At 43.3% G+C, this 16,510-nt stretch overlaps 1 protein-coding gene across 5 annotated transcripts in view; it reads right to left on the bottom strand.

Annotated features, from left to right (window-relative positions):
• Positions 1-16,510, bottom strand: part of LOC123954522 (urea transporter 1) — a 36,356-nt gene that overhangs the window by 4,999 nt on the left and 14,847 nt on the right. For 4 of the 5 annotated variants that reach the window (XM_046025784.1, XM_046025786.1, XM_046025783.1 and 1 more), the window contains 6 exons: positions 11,033-11,189; positions 9,939-10,128; positions 8,411-8,539; positions 6,172-6,364; positions 4,085-4,232; positions 3,762-3,896 (listed from right to left, as the gene is read on the bottom strand). In XM_046025784.1, the coding sequence (XP_045881740.1) occupies positions 3,762-3,896; positions 4,085-4,232; positions 6,172-6,364; positions 8,411-8,539; positions 9,939-10,128; positions 11,033-11,189 (952 nt within the window). The remainder of the gene's footprint in view (positions 1-3,761; positions 3,897-4,084; positions 4,233-6,171; positions 6,365-8,410; positions 8,540-9,938; positions 10,129-11,032; positions 11,190-16,510) is intronic. The other variant, XM_046025787.1, reaches the window with a different exon arrangement.

Genomic DNA, 16,510 nt, shown 5'->3' with positions numbered 1-16,510 from the left:
GCCCTGAGGGCTGAGCAGACAGTGTCCACCCCAGCAGACCACCGTGGGCCAGTCCTATGAGGACAAACCAAGCATTTAAAAAGGGACAAAACAGGGGTGCCTGGGTGGGTCAGTGGGTTGGGGCCTCTGCCTTCAGCTCAGGTCATGATCCCAGGGTTCTGGGATCGAGCCCCACATCGGACTCTCTGCTTGGTGGGGAGCCTGCTTCCTCCTCGCTCTCTGCCTGCCTCTCTGCCTACTTGTGATCTCTGTCTGTCAAATAAATAAAATCTTTAAAAAGGGACAAAACATTGGGGTGCCTGGGTGACTCCGTCAGTTAACCCCCTTTGGATTTCCACACCTGTCATGATGTTAGGGTCGTGAGATGGAGGCCCACCGTGGGCTGGTGCTATGCATGGAGACTGCTTAAGATTCTCTCTCTCCTGCCCGCCCCCAACTCTAAATTAAAAAAAAAAAAAAAAGAACAAAAAGAAACAAAATGTTTCTCCCGTTTGCCCTGATGAAATAACAAAGTTGAGGACTTCCCGGGTGGGCGGTTTCCGGTTTGGAGGCAGAGCAATCCGCGCTGCCGGGCCCTATCAGAGGCCTGATAAGGCCATGGGAACCAGCGGAGCAGCAACTCTGTAATAAATGGCTGTTATTTATTTACCCTGGCTGGCAGAGTTGGTCTCTCATTTGGCAGGGTCAGGGGGCTGTGGGCAAGCTGGAACTTGCTGTGACATTTTCCATGGGAGGCTTGCTGTACCAGAGGGGCTGGAAGTCTGCCTCAACGCTTTCTGTGCAAAGACGGAGGAGACGGGCAGTACCCGGTGTGGATGAAAAAGCCCCTCTCACACACTGTCTGCGGCTGGGGGAATCCTATGGCCTTCGTGGGGGTGAATGCGACATCGATGGAAATTCAACGGTCCCAGGGTCTGGGCTCTCCACGAATTCCGTATACTGCCCTAACCCTTATACTATGGCCAGTGAAGAAAGTCTGACCTGTCCAAAGGAAGGTCAGCATGATAAGCAGAATAACGGCCCCCAAAGATGTTCCCATTCGAATCCCCAGAACCTGTGAACATGTTAGTTTACAGGGCAGAAGGGGCTTAGCAGCTGGGATTACGTTGATGATTTTGAGATGGGGAGACTGGCTGAATTATCTAAGCGGACCCAATGCAACCACATGGTCCTCGTAAGGAGGCGGCAAAACGTTGCATTGCATGGAATGTTTTTACTTTCTGCCTTACATTCTTCTGTATTGATTGAATTTTTGTGTTTTATCTTGTGCAATAAGCCTGTACTACTCTTATAGTGAAGAAAATAATAAAGATACTCCTGCTTTGAGGAAACCAACCCATCTGTGAACAGCTTTGGCTTCCCTGTTTCCAAACCCTGCCAAGATCTCATCAACAACTCTTGCGTCCAAAACAGTGACCGCTTGATCTTGGAGGGGGGGCTCAGGCTGTCCGCACGCTGTCCCAGACCTCCCCTTCCACCAACCAGACTTTCTCCTCCAGGGTTTTAGGACGTACAGAAAAGCCACCTTCTCTAGGAGGTGCTTCTTGATGATTCTGAACTGTTCTGCTCCCCCCAGAGATGCTGGTACTGCAGATGTGTCCTCGTTCTGCTACTAATATTCATACGGTCTCCAGTGGGCTTCTCCCATCTACCCGGCTTCAGCCCTGGGCCGGAACACTGCGCACAGCAGCTTCCGGGATCTAACCCTGCTAAGCCTCTAGCTCTTCCTAGAACTGTCTGGGCTGCTTCATGAGTGTTTGATACGTGTTTGCTGCTCCTGCCAACACAGACACGTTAAGGTATGCACCTCAAATAGAGATTTGAAACCTCAAACCATCTCACAATAAAGTTTCTAACCTGGCCTAGCTCGGGTGGCACGTAATCTATCTTCTTCTTCGCCCTAAGCTTGTGAACAACGGTGAGAAAGTGAGCCAAGAGTTCTTACAGGCTTAGTCACTGGAACAGCTGTGTACTACAAAGAAATGGGCAAAATGACACGTACGTGGTCCTGCCACAGCAACCTGAGGTGTGTTCACCTAGCTACAGCCTCGGACAATCACATCTCAGTGAGGCCTTCGAGATCCTTGGTCCTGCCTCCTGCCCAGTGCAGGAATCCATTCTGAGTCCTGCCTCACATGGGGTCTACTCTTCTATTTTTGTATTTAAATTGAGGTATAATTGACATACAATATTATGTTAGTTTCAGGTGTACACCACAGTGACTCTGCCCTTGTGTATGCTGTGAAATGCTTTGCTCCTTAAAGTCTCGTCACCATCTGCCCCCACACAAAATTAAGACAATGTTACTGACTCTGTTCCTTATGCAGTATGTATGACACCCCCTTGGCTTATTTATTTTATGACTGGAAATTTATACTTCCCTTTACCCCTTCGGACCCCTGTCCCTCCTCCCCTCTGGCAACTACTGATCTGTTCCCCGCGTTTATGAGTCTGGGTTTTGCTTTGTTCTTTTTTTTTTTTCCGATATCCCACATGTAAGTGAAATCATGTGGTATTTGTCTTTCTCTGTTTGACTTGTCTCACTTACATAATACCCTAAAGGTCCACCCATGTTGGTGTAAGTTGCAAGATTTCATTCTTTTTTTATGGCTGAGTAGTATTCCATTGTGGATGTCTAGATGTGATCCACCATGTTAGTAGCGGCTTAGATAACTTGGATCGATTCATCTGGTGATAAACTGACTCTAGACAAACATTTCTATTAGGTTAGGAATAATTTCTGCACAGTCCGTCCTCCCCCCCCCCCCCTGCATATTCCCCAGGGACAGTCATTCCCTACACTCTAACTGATTATCTTAAATACTTTTACTTTGTATTGGATTAGGGATGCCCGAGCCTCTGGGTGAATAAGCCTCCCCTTTACAAGGGCCTGAGAAATCCATCAGCTTTTCAAATCTCAGTCCCCTGAGCTCTGTTTTCACCTCAAGGCCTGAATGCTGCCACTGGGAAGCAGAGTAGTGTATGTGTGTAGGGGGTGCAATTCCAGAGGTTGTTAGCAAGCGTGGGTTCTGGGCTGGCATTTACCCTAATTGACTGGATGCCCTTCAGCACACCACTTCAATTCTCTGGCCTCGGAACCCCAATAGTAAAATGAGGGGGGTAGATGGGGAGATCTCCAGACTCTCTCCGAGCTCTGACCAGCTGAGTCGCTGGAGTACCAGGGTCAGAAGGGATGAACACAGTGGTTCGGACGATCTGATCATCCCCAAATCAACAGCAGCAGCGCTGTCTGGCCCTGGTTAGGAATGTCAACTCCTCCTGGTAGGAGGAATCAGGGACTGGGGATTGGGTGGGCAACCATCCATGTTTTCACAAGCCTTCCAGGTGATTCCGAGGCTCCCTGAAGCATAAGAACCGCTAGATGGCCACATGTAGTCCTACCTGGCTCAGCAGGAGGAATGGCTCTGTATCTAGCCCGAGTCATTCCATTCTAGTTTCTTGGGTCAGATCATGACTGTGATGAAATAGAATGAGTCGAGTTTCTAACCCCCCTACATATGCAGATGGCAAATGGTGATCACGACTCAACAGGCTCTCCTGCCCTCACGACAGTCAATGAGGAGGGCACAGCAGAGCTTAACCCTCCCAGGGAGGGGACACCACCTATCCTGCTCCCACAGGCAGATAGCCAGGAGCCCACACTGGAACCGCAGCCCCAGCATCTCACATGGTCCCTTTGTACTGTGGGGACTGATCCCAGAGTTAGGAGCAACCCTCCCTCTCATGCAGGGTACACTCACCACAGGCAAGAGCTAGGATGTGGGTTTGCCAGGTGAGAGCCAAGAACATTCCTCCAATTGCAATGCAGGCCAGAGAACTGTTGAAACCCCAGAGTCCAAGGTAGATGTTCTCAAACGGCTCTGAAACACTGAGTCCTAGCAGAGAAGACAGGTGGGCTCAGGACTGGGGACCAAAGGCAGGGCGCTCTGGAAGGAGGCCGGGTGGGGGGGGGGGGAAGCTACACCCATCAGTCTCTTGGAGGCGGAGCCCTCAAGGAAGTCTGGAGTATGGAAGATGCCCAGGGCAGGGGGTGGGGGGGGTACGCGGTGCCATATTTGCTCACCTGCCGCTATCCCCAGCAGCGATCCGATGGCTGCGTGCAGACACATGAGTGGGGAGGAGAGCAGAAGGGCGAACAGGAAAATGCCGCCCGTCCACGGGTTATCACAGCCATAGATCTGGCCCACACCCACGGGCAGCGATTTCAATAACTGCAAAACGGTTTGGAAAAGGAGCTCATTAACACCACTGAGCAGAAAGCCGCAGGACACCCACAGGCACAGACAATGTAACGGTAGACTTAGCGTATCTTGTCTTCTGAGGCCAGTGGTACTAATTTCTAAAAGTCTCTTTCTCTTGACAGCGAAATCTTGTTCTTCAGCTTTATCCCGAGAAATAGACCAGCCCTTTGCTGGCGAATGCTGAGCCTGCCTTCTTTGCATTCCCCTTTACTCAGGGTCTCCAAGGCCTGCACACCCACTTGGCTTAGGTTGCTGGGAGGCTCCTGGCTGGTCTGATGGCCAGGACCTGCCACACCTCCCAGCAAGGACGGCAGGGACCAGAGCTGACATTTCCGCCACTCTTAACTGTCCGGCATTCTCAGGCTAACACAGGAGTGCACACCAGGGTCAAGAGAAGTATTATTACTCCTGTGCAATCAGGTTGTTAAGGCCAGAGATCCAGAGCCGGGTTATCTTATCCACAATTCAGAAGCAATCATTGGCAAGTTCATGAATGAGGACCCTATTTATACTTAATGAGAACATGTGTTAATTTAAACTAGAATATCCTTGGCTTCTTCCAGTTATCAACAAATTCCTGTTAGTCCTCAAAACATATAACTACATGTGAATGTCACAATTCTGCGTTCTGGCTGAGGCCCGACTTCAGCTAAGTGCTGACAGAATATGGCCGTTTGGGGAAGGTATAGGGTTCAGTTTAAGCCAACAAATAGTAATTCTTTATAATGGTACTTCTGCTCAGGCCAGGAGAGGCATTGTGACCAAGTCCAGTTACTCACCCTGGTCACATGTATACTTCTTGAGCGACCTTGCGGAGGTCGTGATTGCTACAGGGGATCTTGCTTTGGCAGGAGGAACTGCCCCCTCCCAGACATTAGGCGGGATCTAACACTAGCTTCCAAACACAGAGCCCAGGACGGTACTGAGAGTGTGATTCTATCCTAGGATGGACCCTGAATTTTCCAGCTCACAGTGGATCATCATGTCTACACAAGATCATTTCCTGTTTGTCTAGACCGGGGACCTCGACACAGGCAAAGACTGCATAGGCTTTCCCTCAGAACTGATGGAAGTTTCCCTCAGAACTATCCTTCAGGGCGCCAGGAGGTGGGGAGTCAGGCGGGATGGGAAGGAAGGGTGCTGACGTTGGGATGGTAGCTCAGAGTGAGGAGAAGAAGACCAGCACCATCCGACAGGACTTCTGTGGTGCTAGAATATTCCATAGGCAGCTACTGAGCAACTGAGGTGTGGCTAGTCAGGCCAAGAAACTGCATTTTAAATTTTATTTCATTGTAATGAATTCCACTTTTAAATCTACGTAAGTTGTCAGTTCTTTTGATCAGGGGAGGCTGTCACGGAGGCCTTAACTCCAGGCTGGAGGCCCTTTGTCAAGGGCTGGCCCCCATCCCATCCACCCAAAGAAGGGGCAAGTTTGAAACAGAGTCATTGATGTCCAATGGCACTATACTCTGCACTGGCTTTTAGGAAAAGAGGTGGAAACTTAGCTTTGAGCAATCATTTAAAAAACCCTTTAGAACAAAGAAAAAAAGAGATAAAAAAACCAGACCCTTAACTACAGAGAACACACTGGTGGCTACCAGAGGGAGACGAGTGGGGGGATGGGTGAAGGGGATGAAGAGGGCATGTATTTTGAGGAGCGCTGAGTAACGTATAGAATTGTCGAATCGCTCTACTGTACACCTGGAACTAATACAACACTGTATGTTAACTATACTTCAATAAATAATAATGACAAACAAACCCTTAGAGCCCAAAGCTTTGGAGTAAAATAAAAAGTTTTATGGGTCAAGAGTCTCTGTCAGGCTCTGATGCCCAAGAACACTCAAGCAGGAGGACACTGGGTGTCTTCCAGAGTCAGGGTGGAATGTGAGAAGATAGTGTATCTTACCTGCAGGGCATTGAGCTCAGGCCAGGTGACATTGGGAACCGCAGTTACAGGTTTGAACAATTTGCCTGGGAAGAATGGATTGTAATGTCCTGTGGCCGATAGGTACATCGACAATGCCATGTTGAAGGGCAGAGTGAAGACCGGGAGATCCCATTTGCAGAACAAGGAGTTCAACGCGCTTGAGAAAATTGGACTAATAACAACAACAACCACAGAACAGAAGGGAAGTTCATGCTCGTGACAACTCAGTTGACAAACCGAATCTCTACACTGTGGAAAGGCTTGTTTCAGGGGCAAAATGCTAACGTGGTGTTTTAGCAAACTTTTCACAAGGGGAAAAGAAACAAAACAAAACAAAACAAAACAAAAACTCCAGACTGGAACAGAAAACCAAACACACGCGGAATAAATCCTGTCAGAGAATAATTCTTACATAAAGTCAATAATCAACTCTTAGTTTATTTGGCTTTTGAAAAATTATACTCTGGGGTTGCTCACAGTGACTTATGAAATCTAGGCTGTAGAAATATTTTTGGAAGTATTTTAGGTATGAGGTAAAATACTATCCCCCCAGTTAGAGCCCCCTGTGTAACCACGATCATGGTGCATGATCATGAGCCACTGCCTCCCCACCAGAGGCAACCACCATCTTGAATTTCTGTGTTATCATCATGAGTCTTTAGTATATCTATTTTTGAAAAAAAGAAACAATTACCCAAGGGAGGGTGAAAGGTGGTGTGGGCTGGAGGAAAAAGATCTTAAACTCGGGGGGGGGGGGGGAGGGCAGGAGGAAGGAGGAGCAGCTCTAAGTCTGAAGCAGTTGGTGAACTGTGTGACCTTTGTCAAGGAACTACTCATCCATTTCCTTGTCTGTAGCCTGGGGGACTGGGTCAGATTAGATAGTCTCAGGGCCCTTTTTGGGCTCTCACTTATTGGCCCATCAACTAAGGTCAGAACTCCAGATCATGGGAGCAGGGGTTGGAGGTGGGGGGGGTGTGGGGGGGTGTGGTGAGTCCCTGAGGTGACCCACCTCCTGTCCTTGAGCCTGTTCTTGGGAAATTATTTCCTGTTCAGATTGGCTCTGCCAGCAGACTCTTTCCAACATGTCTGTGGGTGCAGCCAAGTGCAGGGTGGGGGGAGGGTGCCCTGCAGACACTGTCCAGAGTGGGCTGTACTACTCACCCGTGTGGATATTCATATTTTATATTCTAAATGTGCCATAGTAGGAAGGAAATGTATGTTTCCAAAACACAAACAAAAAAGGACTTAAGAAACAAATCGGAAGGACTTAGGGTTAAAAGGGATTGAATTCAGTAAAGCAGTTCTTTGAAGGCAACAGGGGCAGGTGGGTAAGGAGAGTTCATGTAGACACACAGTGGTTCTCCAAGTGTAGTCCCTGGATCAGCCACACCACCTGGGAACTAGTTAGAAAAGCGGATTCTTAGGCTTCACCCCAGATGGACTGAATCCAAAGTTCTGGGGGAGGGGGGCAGCAGGCTGTGTTTCCACAAACCCTGCTGTCATTCTGTAGTGTGCACGATGGACGACTGATGTAGGGTGTGGTTCTCAAATTTGGTTGTGTTAGAAACCCCTGGGAGCCTTTAAAACTCCCAATGGCTGGGGTGCCTGGGTGGCTCAGTGGGTTAAGCCTCTGCCTTTGGCTCAGCTCGTGATCTCAGGGTCCAGGGATCGAGTCCCGAATTGGGTTCTCTGCTTGGCGGGAATCCTGCTTCCCCCTCTCTTTCTGCCTGCCTCTCTCCCTACTTGTGATCTCTCTCTCTCTCTCTGTGTCAAATAAATAAATAAAATATTTTTTTAAAAAAGAAAAAAAAAAACCCCTCTCAATGGCCAGGCAACAACCCAGACCAATTACATCAAAATCTTGGGGGGTGAGGGGATGAGGTGTGTGGGGAGGGTCACACGCACACATCGGTGTGTATGATGCTTCCTGTTTCCAATAGACATAACCTGACTCTGAATCTTAAAAAATCATTTTTCTAAAAGTTGTTAGACATATGCACCATATAACTGACCATTTTAACCATATGAAGGTCTCTAGTTGACTAGCATTCAGTTCATTCACACTGTTGTATAACCATCCCTGCTGTCCATTCCTAGAACATTTTTCATTTTGCAAAACTGAAACTTTGTATCCATTCGACAGTAACTCTCCAATCCCTCCTCCACCCATACTTTTTTTTTTTTTTAAGGCTTTTTTTGAAAACCAGGGACTGCTTACCAAGTCATGGACATAGCCGACACCGGGAGTAAGAGCCACCAGAAATAGTTGCCCTTGTCTGAAAAGACAGCCATGAGGATTCCCAGCAGCGTGGCATTGTAGCCTTGGAGTCCTGTGGCTATTGCCGACCTGTGGGCGAGAGGCACAACATGGACACATCCTGTGTGGATGCTGGTGGGACTCGCCCATAAATGACACTTGTAACTTACAGATCATATTCACATTAGAAAATGAGATTATATTTAGAAATTGATTTCAAAGTCTGTAAAAACCAAACACTATTAAAATTGTGGGAAAAAATGAAATTTACGTAGATGAGGATAAAATGCAAATGTGTATTATAGAACAACCCCCTACAGAAGTGTCTTAGCCAGACAGTACTCCAGCATCCATGTGCAGAAAGGGAAATGAGCGAGGTGGCTTGTTTTGCTTCCTTTAGCCTTTCCTTCAGAAAGTTGCTATTTCTTTTGCGTCATTAAGAGCCTTTGATCTGAACAGAGCTCGTCCGTGAAACTGCTAAGTCTGACATTCTTGGTGAAAGGTGTAAGATTGTCCAACTGTAAATTCATTTTCATGTGTTTGTGACCTTAAAAACATCAGTCTTCCAACTTAGCGTACATTTTTCATCTTCCTGTGTTTCCATTTTGTGGTCTCCAAACACACATTTCCAAGTTATTGCAAAGAAAAACAATTACTTTCACTGGGCAGAGTATTGTATTTATACGCATACTCAGCACTGAATTCATTCTCGGGTTCTTTTTTGTTGCTGGGCATTTAACCTCACTTCTGAAGGTTGAACTATTGTCTTCCTTAACTAATCTTTTGGGACATGTAGGGAAGTGATGGGATTTTTGCCAGTTTAGCCCTAAAAGTGATCTTTTCTTCTAGAATTTGGGAATATACTTGAGGACAGTGGACAGCTAGGCAAAGACTTGCTTTCTCAACAAGGGACTTGCAGACTGAATTCTTGGACTGACATTGCTTTAATGGCAATGTCAGCAAGTTGTGGAACGCCATAGTTAGAACAACAGAAGATGTGCATTCACCAAGACTTTTCAAGAACTCATATGCATGGGGTGCTTGAATGGCTCAGTCCATTAAGCTTATGCCTTTAGCTCAGGTCATGATCTTGGGATCCTGAGATTAAACCCTACTTTGGGCTCCATGCTCAGTGGGGAGTCTACCTCTCCCTCTCCCTCTAGTCCTCCCTCTGTTTGTACTCTCTCAAATAAATAAATAAAATCTAAAAAAAAAAAAAAAAGAACTCATATAGGTTCTTGCTCAAACAAGATGCTCATGACAAATGATTGATTAATCATTGAAGAAGAATGATTTAGTGAATGATTAAAGAGAAATAATACAATATATAAATAATCCCCTGATCTCTGACTCAAGACAAATACAGGTTCTGTAAAATAAAGGTGGGTATTTCTGGGAAGGGTGTGGCCTTATCACTGATGCCCAGAGTCAGGGATTGGCTCCTGCATTCTCAGAAGCAAGAAGGGTAGGCTTGGGTGGAGGGACCTACCGGTCCTGAGCAAGCAATAGGGCCGTCAGGGTGGAGACCACTGTTCCCACACAGCCGTTAAGAGCCCACCAGGGATTCTGGACCAGGAGTCCCACCAGAATCAAGATTCCACTGATGGGGTTGCTGACGAACACCACTTGGGATATGCCCCGAAGGACCCAGTCAACGAACTGGAGCACCTGTGGTTTGTCTGGAAGAGATGAGATGGGTAGAGCTGAGGAAGTGACAAGTCAAGGGGTTCCCTTCCACACCCAGTGCCTGCCCTGAGTAAAATCATCAAAATGCCCTCTGATAAAGGTGAAACTAATTTTTGATATTCCTGGAAGCTTTTCCCTCTGAGCCATTTCCTCTTTAGTGGTACCCAGATCCCCCCAAACCTCCAGTTTCTTTACAGTCAACCCACACTGCCCTTCTGAGAATCTCCACCACCAAAAGCACTGAATGCCCTTTTTTGCCATGCTCAGAGGTACAGACTCTAAGCTCAAGAAATGAATTACCAATAATTAAACTTCAGTTTTTAAGTGCTGAAGTTATGGGATGGAGCCAGGTGTTTTCCTCTAATATGAGTAGAACTCTGGCCCTAAGCACTATCTCCACAAAAAAATATCTGAAGAGGCTTCTTGCAGGTTAGAAGATAAAAAGTTAGGGGCACCAGGCTGACTCAGGTCGGTAAAATGTGCTACTCTTGATTTGCGGATTATAAGTTTGAGCCTCATGTTCGGTATGGAGATTACTTAAGAATAAAATCTTGGGCAACCTGGGTAACCTAGTCAGTTAAGCATCCAACTCTTGATTGTAGCTCAGGTCCTGATCTCAGAGTTGTGGGATCAAGCCCCGAGTCAGCCTTCAGGCTCAGCGGGGAGCCTGCTCTCTCCTTCTCTCTCTGCTCCTCCCTCTGCTCATGCTCTCTCTCTCTCAAATAAACAAATAAATCTTTAAAAAAATAAAAATCTTAAAAAAAAAGTTAAAAACTGGAGAGGAGAGAGGTCAATAGAAGGCAGGGGACTATAATGAAAGATAAGAGTAGAAGAACCAGCAAGCTATTTCCCCTGAAGCTACTTCCCCATCTCCCCAACGGAGGGAAACATAAATACCTTTAAGCCAGCTGGCAAATTCTTTCATATCACCAGTGATGTAGCCAAGTGCCTTGGGGAGATACCTTCTTCTTGGGCTTGGTAAAACCTGATTTTCACCCTGGTCCATTTTAACCATAGTGGGGCTGTCCTCCATGGTTACCTCCTCCTCTGGCTCCTTGAGGAAAGGACAGAGCTCATGAACACCCTACTGCAGAGCACTGCAGACTGGCCAGCCCAGCACCTGGTCGCGGTAGCCACAGAGGATGAGTTTAAAAGCAATTCATTTGTATCATGACATCCCAGAGGACTAAGAAAGCACCAGTTTCCTCTTGAAACATTGTCATGGAGATTATCACCCCCAAACCCAAATCCCATTCTACTTTTGTCCTGACTGTCTTTAATGCTACCATGAGAAGGTTCTGGCCTGGAGTGTCATGAGGTCCAGTTTCTAGTTCAACAAATACCCACCGAGCACCTACAGCATGCACTCAGAGAGCCCAGTCTAGTGAAAAAGACTGAAAAATATTCCATTTCAACATACTGCCTGAAATAATAATGCAGGAAGAGCTAAGACCAAGTACTTAAGCTTCATGCTGTTGGTTAAAGGAGCGGATGTTAGGTTACACAATGGCGCTCACTAATGCAGACCAAACATCTACTTCCCAAGACTAGTAGTCTTTTTTTTTTTTAAATTAAGTTTTTAAATGTAATTCCAATATAATTAGCATATAGTGTTATGTTAGTTTTAGGTATACAATATAGTGATTCAACAAATCTATCCCTTACTCGCTGCTCATCATGATAAGTGAACCCTTAATCCCATTCACCTGTGTCACCCATCCCCCACCCACCTCCCCTCTGGCAACCATCACTTTGTTCTCTACAGTTAAGAGTCTGCTTTTGGTTTGTGTCTTTTTCTTTTCTTTGTTTGTTTGTTTTGTTTCTTAAATTCCACATGTGAGTGAAATCATACAGTATTTGCTTTTCTCTGACTGACTTATTTCACTCAGTGTTATATTCTCTAGCTCTGTGTTGTTGCAAATAGCAAGATTTCATTCCTTCTTATGGCGGAACAATATTCCATTGTATGTGCCCCACATCTTCTTTATCCATTCATTCATGGACACTTGGGCTCCTTCCATAATTTGGTTATTGTAAATAATGCTGCAATAAACCTGGGGGGGGGCATATGTTCTTTTAAATTAGTGTTTTTGTATTCTCTGGGTAAATACTAAGTAGTATAATTACTGGATCGTAGAGAAGTTCTATTTTTAATTTGTTGAGGAACCTGCATACTGTTTTCCACAGTGGTTGCCTCAGTTTGCCTTCCCACCAACAGTGCATGAGGGTTCCTTTTCCTCCACATCCTTACCAACACTTGCTGTTTTTTCTGTTTTTGATTGTAGCCATTCTGAAAGGTGTGAGGTGTTATCTCATTGTGGTTTTGATTTGCATTTCCCTGATGATGATGATGTGAATCCTCTTTTCATGTGTCTGTGGACCATCTGGATGTCTTCTCTGGAGAAATGTCTGTTCATATCTTCTGCCCATACTTTTTAATTGGATTATTTGGGGATGGGTGTTGAATCATAGAAGTTCTTTATACATTTTGGATACTAATCTTTACCCATTGTATCATTTGCAAATATCTTCTACTCAGTAGGTTGTCTTTTAGTTTTGCTGATTCCTTCGCTGGATAGTAAATTTTGGGGGGATGTAGTCCCAATAGCTTATTTTTGCTCTTATTTCCCTTACCTCAGGAAAGAGATCTAGAAATGCCAATGTCAGAGAAATTCCTGCCTCTTCTAGGATATTTATGGTTTCAAGTCTCACATTCAGGTCTTTAATCCATTTCGAGTTTATTTTTGTTACAGTGTAAGCAAGTGGTTCAGTTTCATTCTTTTGCATATAGCTGACCAGTTTCCCCAATACCATTTGTTGAAGAGACTGTCTTTTCCCCCATGGCATGTTCTTGCCTTTTTTGTTGAAGATTAACTGACCGTATAATTGTGGGTTTGTTTCTAGGCTTTCTAGCCTGTTCCATTGATTAATGTGTCTGTTTTTGTGCCAGTACCATACTATTTTGATTACTACAGCTTTGTAGTATAATTTGAAATCTGAAATTGTGACACCTCCAGTTTTGTTTTTCTTTTTCAAGATTGTTCTGGCTATTCTGGGTCTTCAGTGGTTCCATACAAATTTTAATATTATTTGTTCTATTTCTGTAAAGAATGCTCTTGGTATTTTGTTATTGATTGCTTTAAATCTGTAGATTACTTTGGGCAGTATGGACATTTTAACAATATTTGTTCTTCCAATCCATGAGCATGGAATATCTTTCCATTTGTTTGTATCATCTTTCATTTCTTTCATCAATATTTTATAGTTTTCAGAGTATAGGTTTTCCACCTTCTTGGTTAAGCTTATTTCTAGGTATTTTATTTTGATGTAATTGTAAATGGTATTACTTTCTTAATTTCTATTTCTCTTGCTTCATTATTGGTGTATAGAAATGCAACAGATTTCCGTACATTGATTTTGTATCCTGGGATCTTACTAAATTCATTGATCAGTTTTAGCAGTTTTTTGGTGGGATCTTCCAGGTTTTCTCTATATAGCATCATATCATCTGCATATAGTGAAAGTTTTACTTCTTCCTTACAAATTTGAATGGTTTTTATTTATTTTTGTTGACTGATTGTTGTGGCTAGGACTTCCACTACTATGTTGAATGAAAGTGATGAGGGTGGACATCCATGTCTTGTTTTTGATCTTAGGGGGAAAGCTCTCAATTTTTCACCATTGAGTATGATGTTAGCTGTGGGTTTTTCATATGTGGACTTTATTATATTAAGGTATGTTCTCTCTAAACGTACTTTGTTGAGAGTTTTTATCATGAATGGATGTTGCCCTTTGTCAATTTTTTTTTCTGTATCTATTGAAATGATCATATATTTTTTTAACCTTTCTCTTATTTTTTTTTTTTTTGCTTTCCGCATTTTATTTAACCTTTCTCTTATTGATGTGATGTATCATGTTGATTTATTTTTGACTATTGAACCACACTTGCATCCCAGGAATAAATCCCACTTGATTGTGGTAAATGATTTTTTTAACATGTTTTGGATTTGTTTTGCTAATATTTTGTTGAGGAATTTGCATCTATGTTCATCAGAGATATTGGCCTATAGTTCTCTTTTTTGCCGTGTATTTATCTAGTTTTGGTATCAGGGTAATATGGGCCTCCTAGAATGAATCTGGAAGTTTTCCTTCCTCTTCTATTTTTTGGAAGAGTTTGGGAAGAATCAATATTAACTCTTCTTTAAATGTTTGGCAGAATTCACCTGTGAAGCCATCTGGTCCTGAACTTTTGTTTGTTGGGAGTTTTTCATCATTGATTCAATTTCCAATAATCAGCTTGTTCATATTTTCTGTTTCTTCCTGATTCAGTTTTTTGGAGGTTATATGTTTCTAGGAATTTATCTGTTTCTTGTAGTTTGTCCATTTTGTTGGCCTCTAGTTTTTCACAATATTCTTTTACAATTTTTTATATTTCTGTGGTGTCGGTTGTTGTTTCTCCTCTTTTATGATTTTGTTTATTTGAATCCTCTCTTTTTTCTTGATGAGTCTGGCTAAAGGTTTATCAATTTTGTTGATCTTTTCAAAGAATCAGCTCCTGGTTTCATCAATCTGTTCTATTGCTTTTAAAATCTCTACATCATTTATTTTTACTCTGATCTTTATTATTCCTTCCTTCTATTGATTAGGACTTTGTTTGTTCTTTTTCTAGCTCCTTTAGGTGTAACGTTAGGTTGCTCATTTGAGATTTTTCTTGCTTCTTGAGTTGACCTGTGTTGCTATGAACTTCCTTCTTAGAAATGCTTTTGCATCCCAAAGATTTTGGACCCTTGTGTTTTCATTTTCCTTTGCCTCTGTGTATTTTTGAATTTACTCTTTGATTTCTTGGTTGATCCATTCATTGCTTAATAGCATGTTATTTAACCTCCATGTATTTGTGCTCTTTCCAGTTTTTTTTTCTTGTGATTGATTTCTAGTTTCGTAGTGTTGTGGTCAGAACAAAAATGCATGGTATGATTTCAGTCTTTTTGAATTTGTTGAGACTTGTTTTGTGGCGTAATATGTAATCTATACTGGAGAATGTTCCATGTGCACTTTAAAAGAATGTGTATTCTGCTGTTTTAGGATGGAATGCTCTGAGTCTATCTGTTAAAATCCATCTGATCCAATGTGACATTCAAAGCCACTGTTTCCTGTTTCCTTATTGATTTTCTCTTTGGATGATCTCTCCATTGATGTTAAGTGGGGTGTTAACGTGCCCTACTCTTATTGTATTACAATCAATTATTTCCTTTATGTTTGTTACTAACTGTTTTAAGCATTTGGGTGCTCCAATTTGGATGCATAAATATTTACAATTGTTACACCTTCTTGCTGGATTCTTCCCTTTATTATTATATAGTGTTCTTTTTTTGTCTCTTGTTATCATCTTTGTTTTAAAGTTTATTTTGTCTGATATAAGTATTGCTACTCCAGCTTTCTTTTCACATCCATTTGCATGATAAATGCTTCTCCATCCCTTCACTTTCAATCTGTAAATATGATTAGTTCTGAGGTGAATCCCTTGTAGGCAGCATATAGATGTGTCTTCCCCTCCCCTTCCCCCCCTCCCCCACCTCCTCCTCCTTCTCTTCCTCCTCCTCCTCCCCTTCTTCTTCTTCTTTTTCTCCATTCTGCCACCCTATGTCTTTTGATTGGAGCATTTAGTCCATTTACATTCAAAGTAATTATTGATAGGTAAGTATTTATTGCCATTTTGTTCCTAGTTTTATGGTTGTTTTTGTAGTTCTTCTCCGTTATTTTCTTCTCTTATTCTCTTCTCTCATGATTAGTTGGTTTTCTTTAGTGATATATTTGGAATCCGTTCTCTTTAATTTTTGCAAGTCTATTACTGGGTTTTGATTTGTGGTGACCATTCAGTTTGTATGTAACATCTGTATATAGCAGTCTGTATTGATTTGATGGTCACTTAAGTTTGAACCCTTGTTTACTCTACTTGCCCCCATATTTTAAGTATATGATGTTATATGTTATATCCTTTCATTTTGTGAGTCCTTTGGCTGATTTTTACAGACATTCTTATTTTTACTGCTTTTGTGCTTCCTACATTCCTTTCTCTTGCTTATGGTCCTTCTTTTTCACTTGAAGAGTCTCCTTTAATATTTCTTGTAGGGCTAGTTTAGTGGAGATGAACTTCTTATCTTTTGTTTGTCTCAGAAGGTCTTTATCTCTTCTTTTCTGCATGATAGCCTTGCTGGATAGAGTATTCTTGCCTGCAGATTTTTTTTCCTTTCAGAACTTTTAAAAAAATTAACATATAATGTATTATTTGTTTCGGGGCCCTTTCAGCACTTTGAATACATCATGCCACTCTCTTCTGGCCTGTAAAGTTTCTGTTGAAAAATCAGCTGATAGGGG

Source organism: Meles meles, chromosome 12, assembly GCF_922984935.1.
Source record: "Meles meles chromosome 12, mMelMel3.1 paternal haplotype, whole genome shotgun sequence".
NCBI classification, from domain to species: Eukaryota; Metazoa; Chordata; class Mammalia; order Carnivora; family Mustelidae; genus Meles; species Meles meles.
This window is presented reverse-complemented; position numbering and strand designations above follow the sequence as displayed.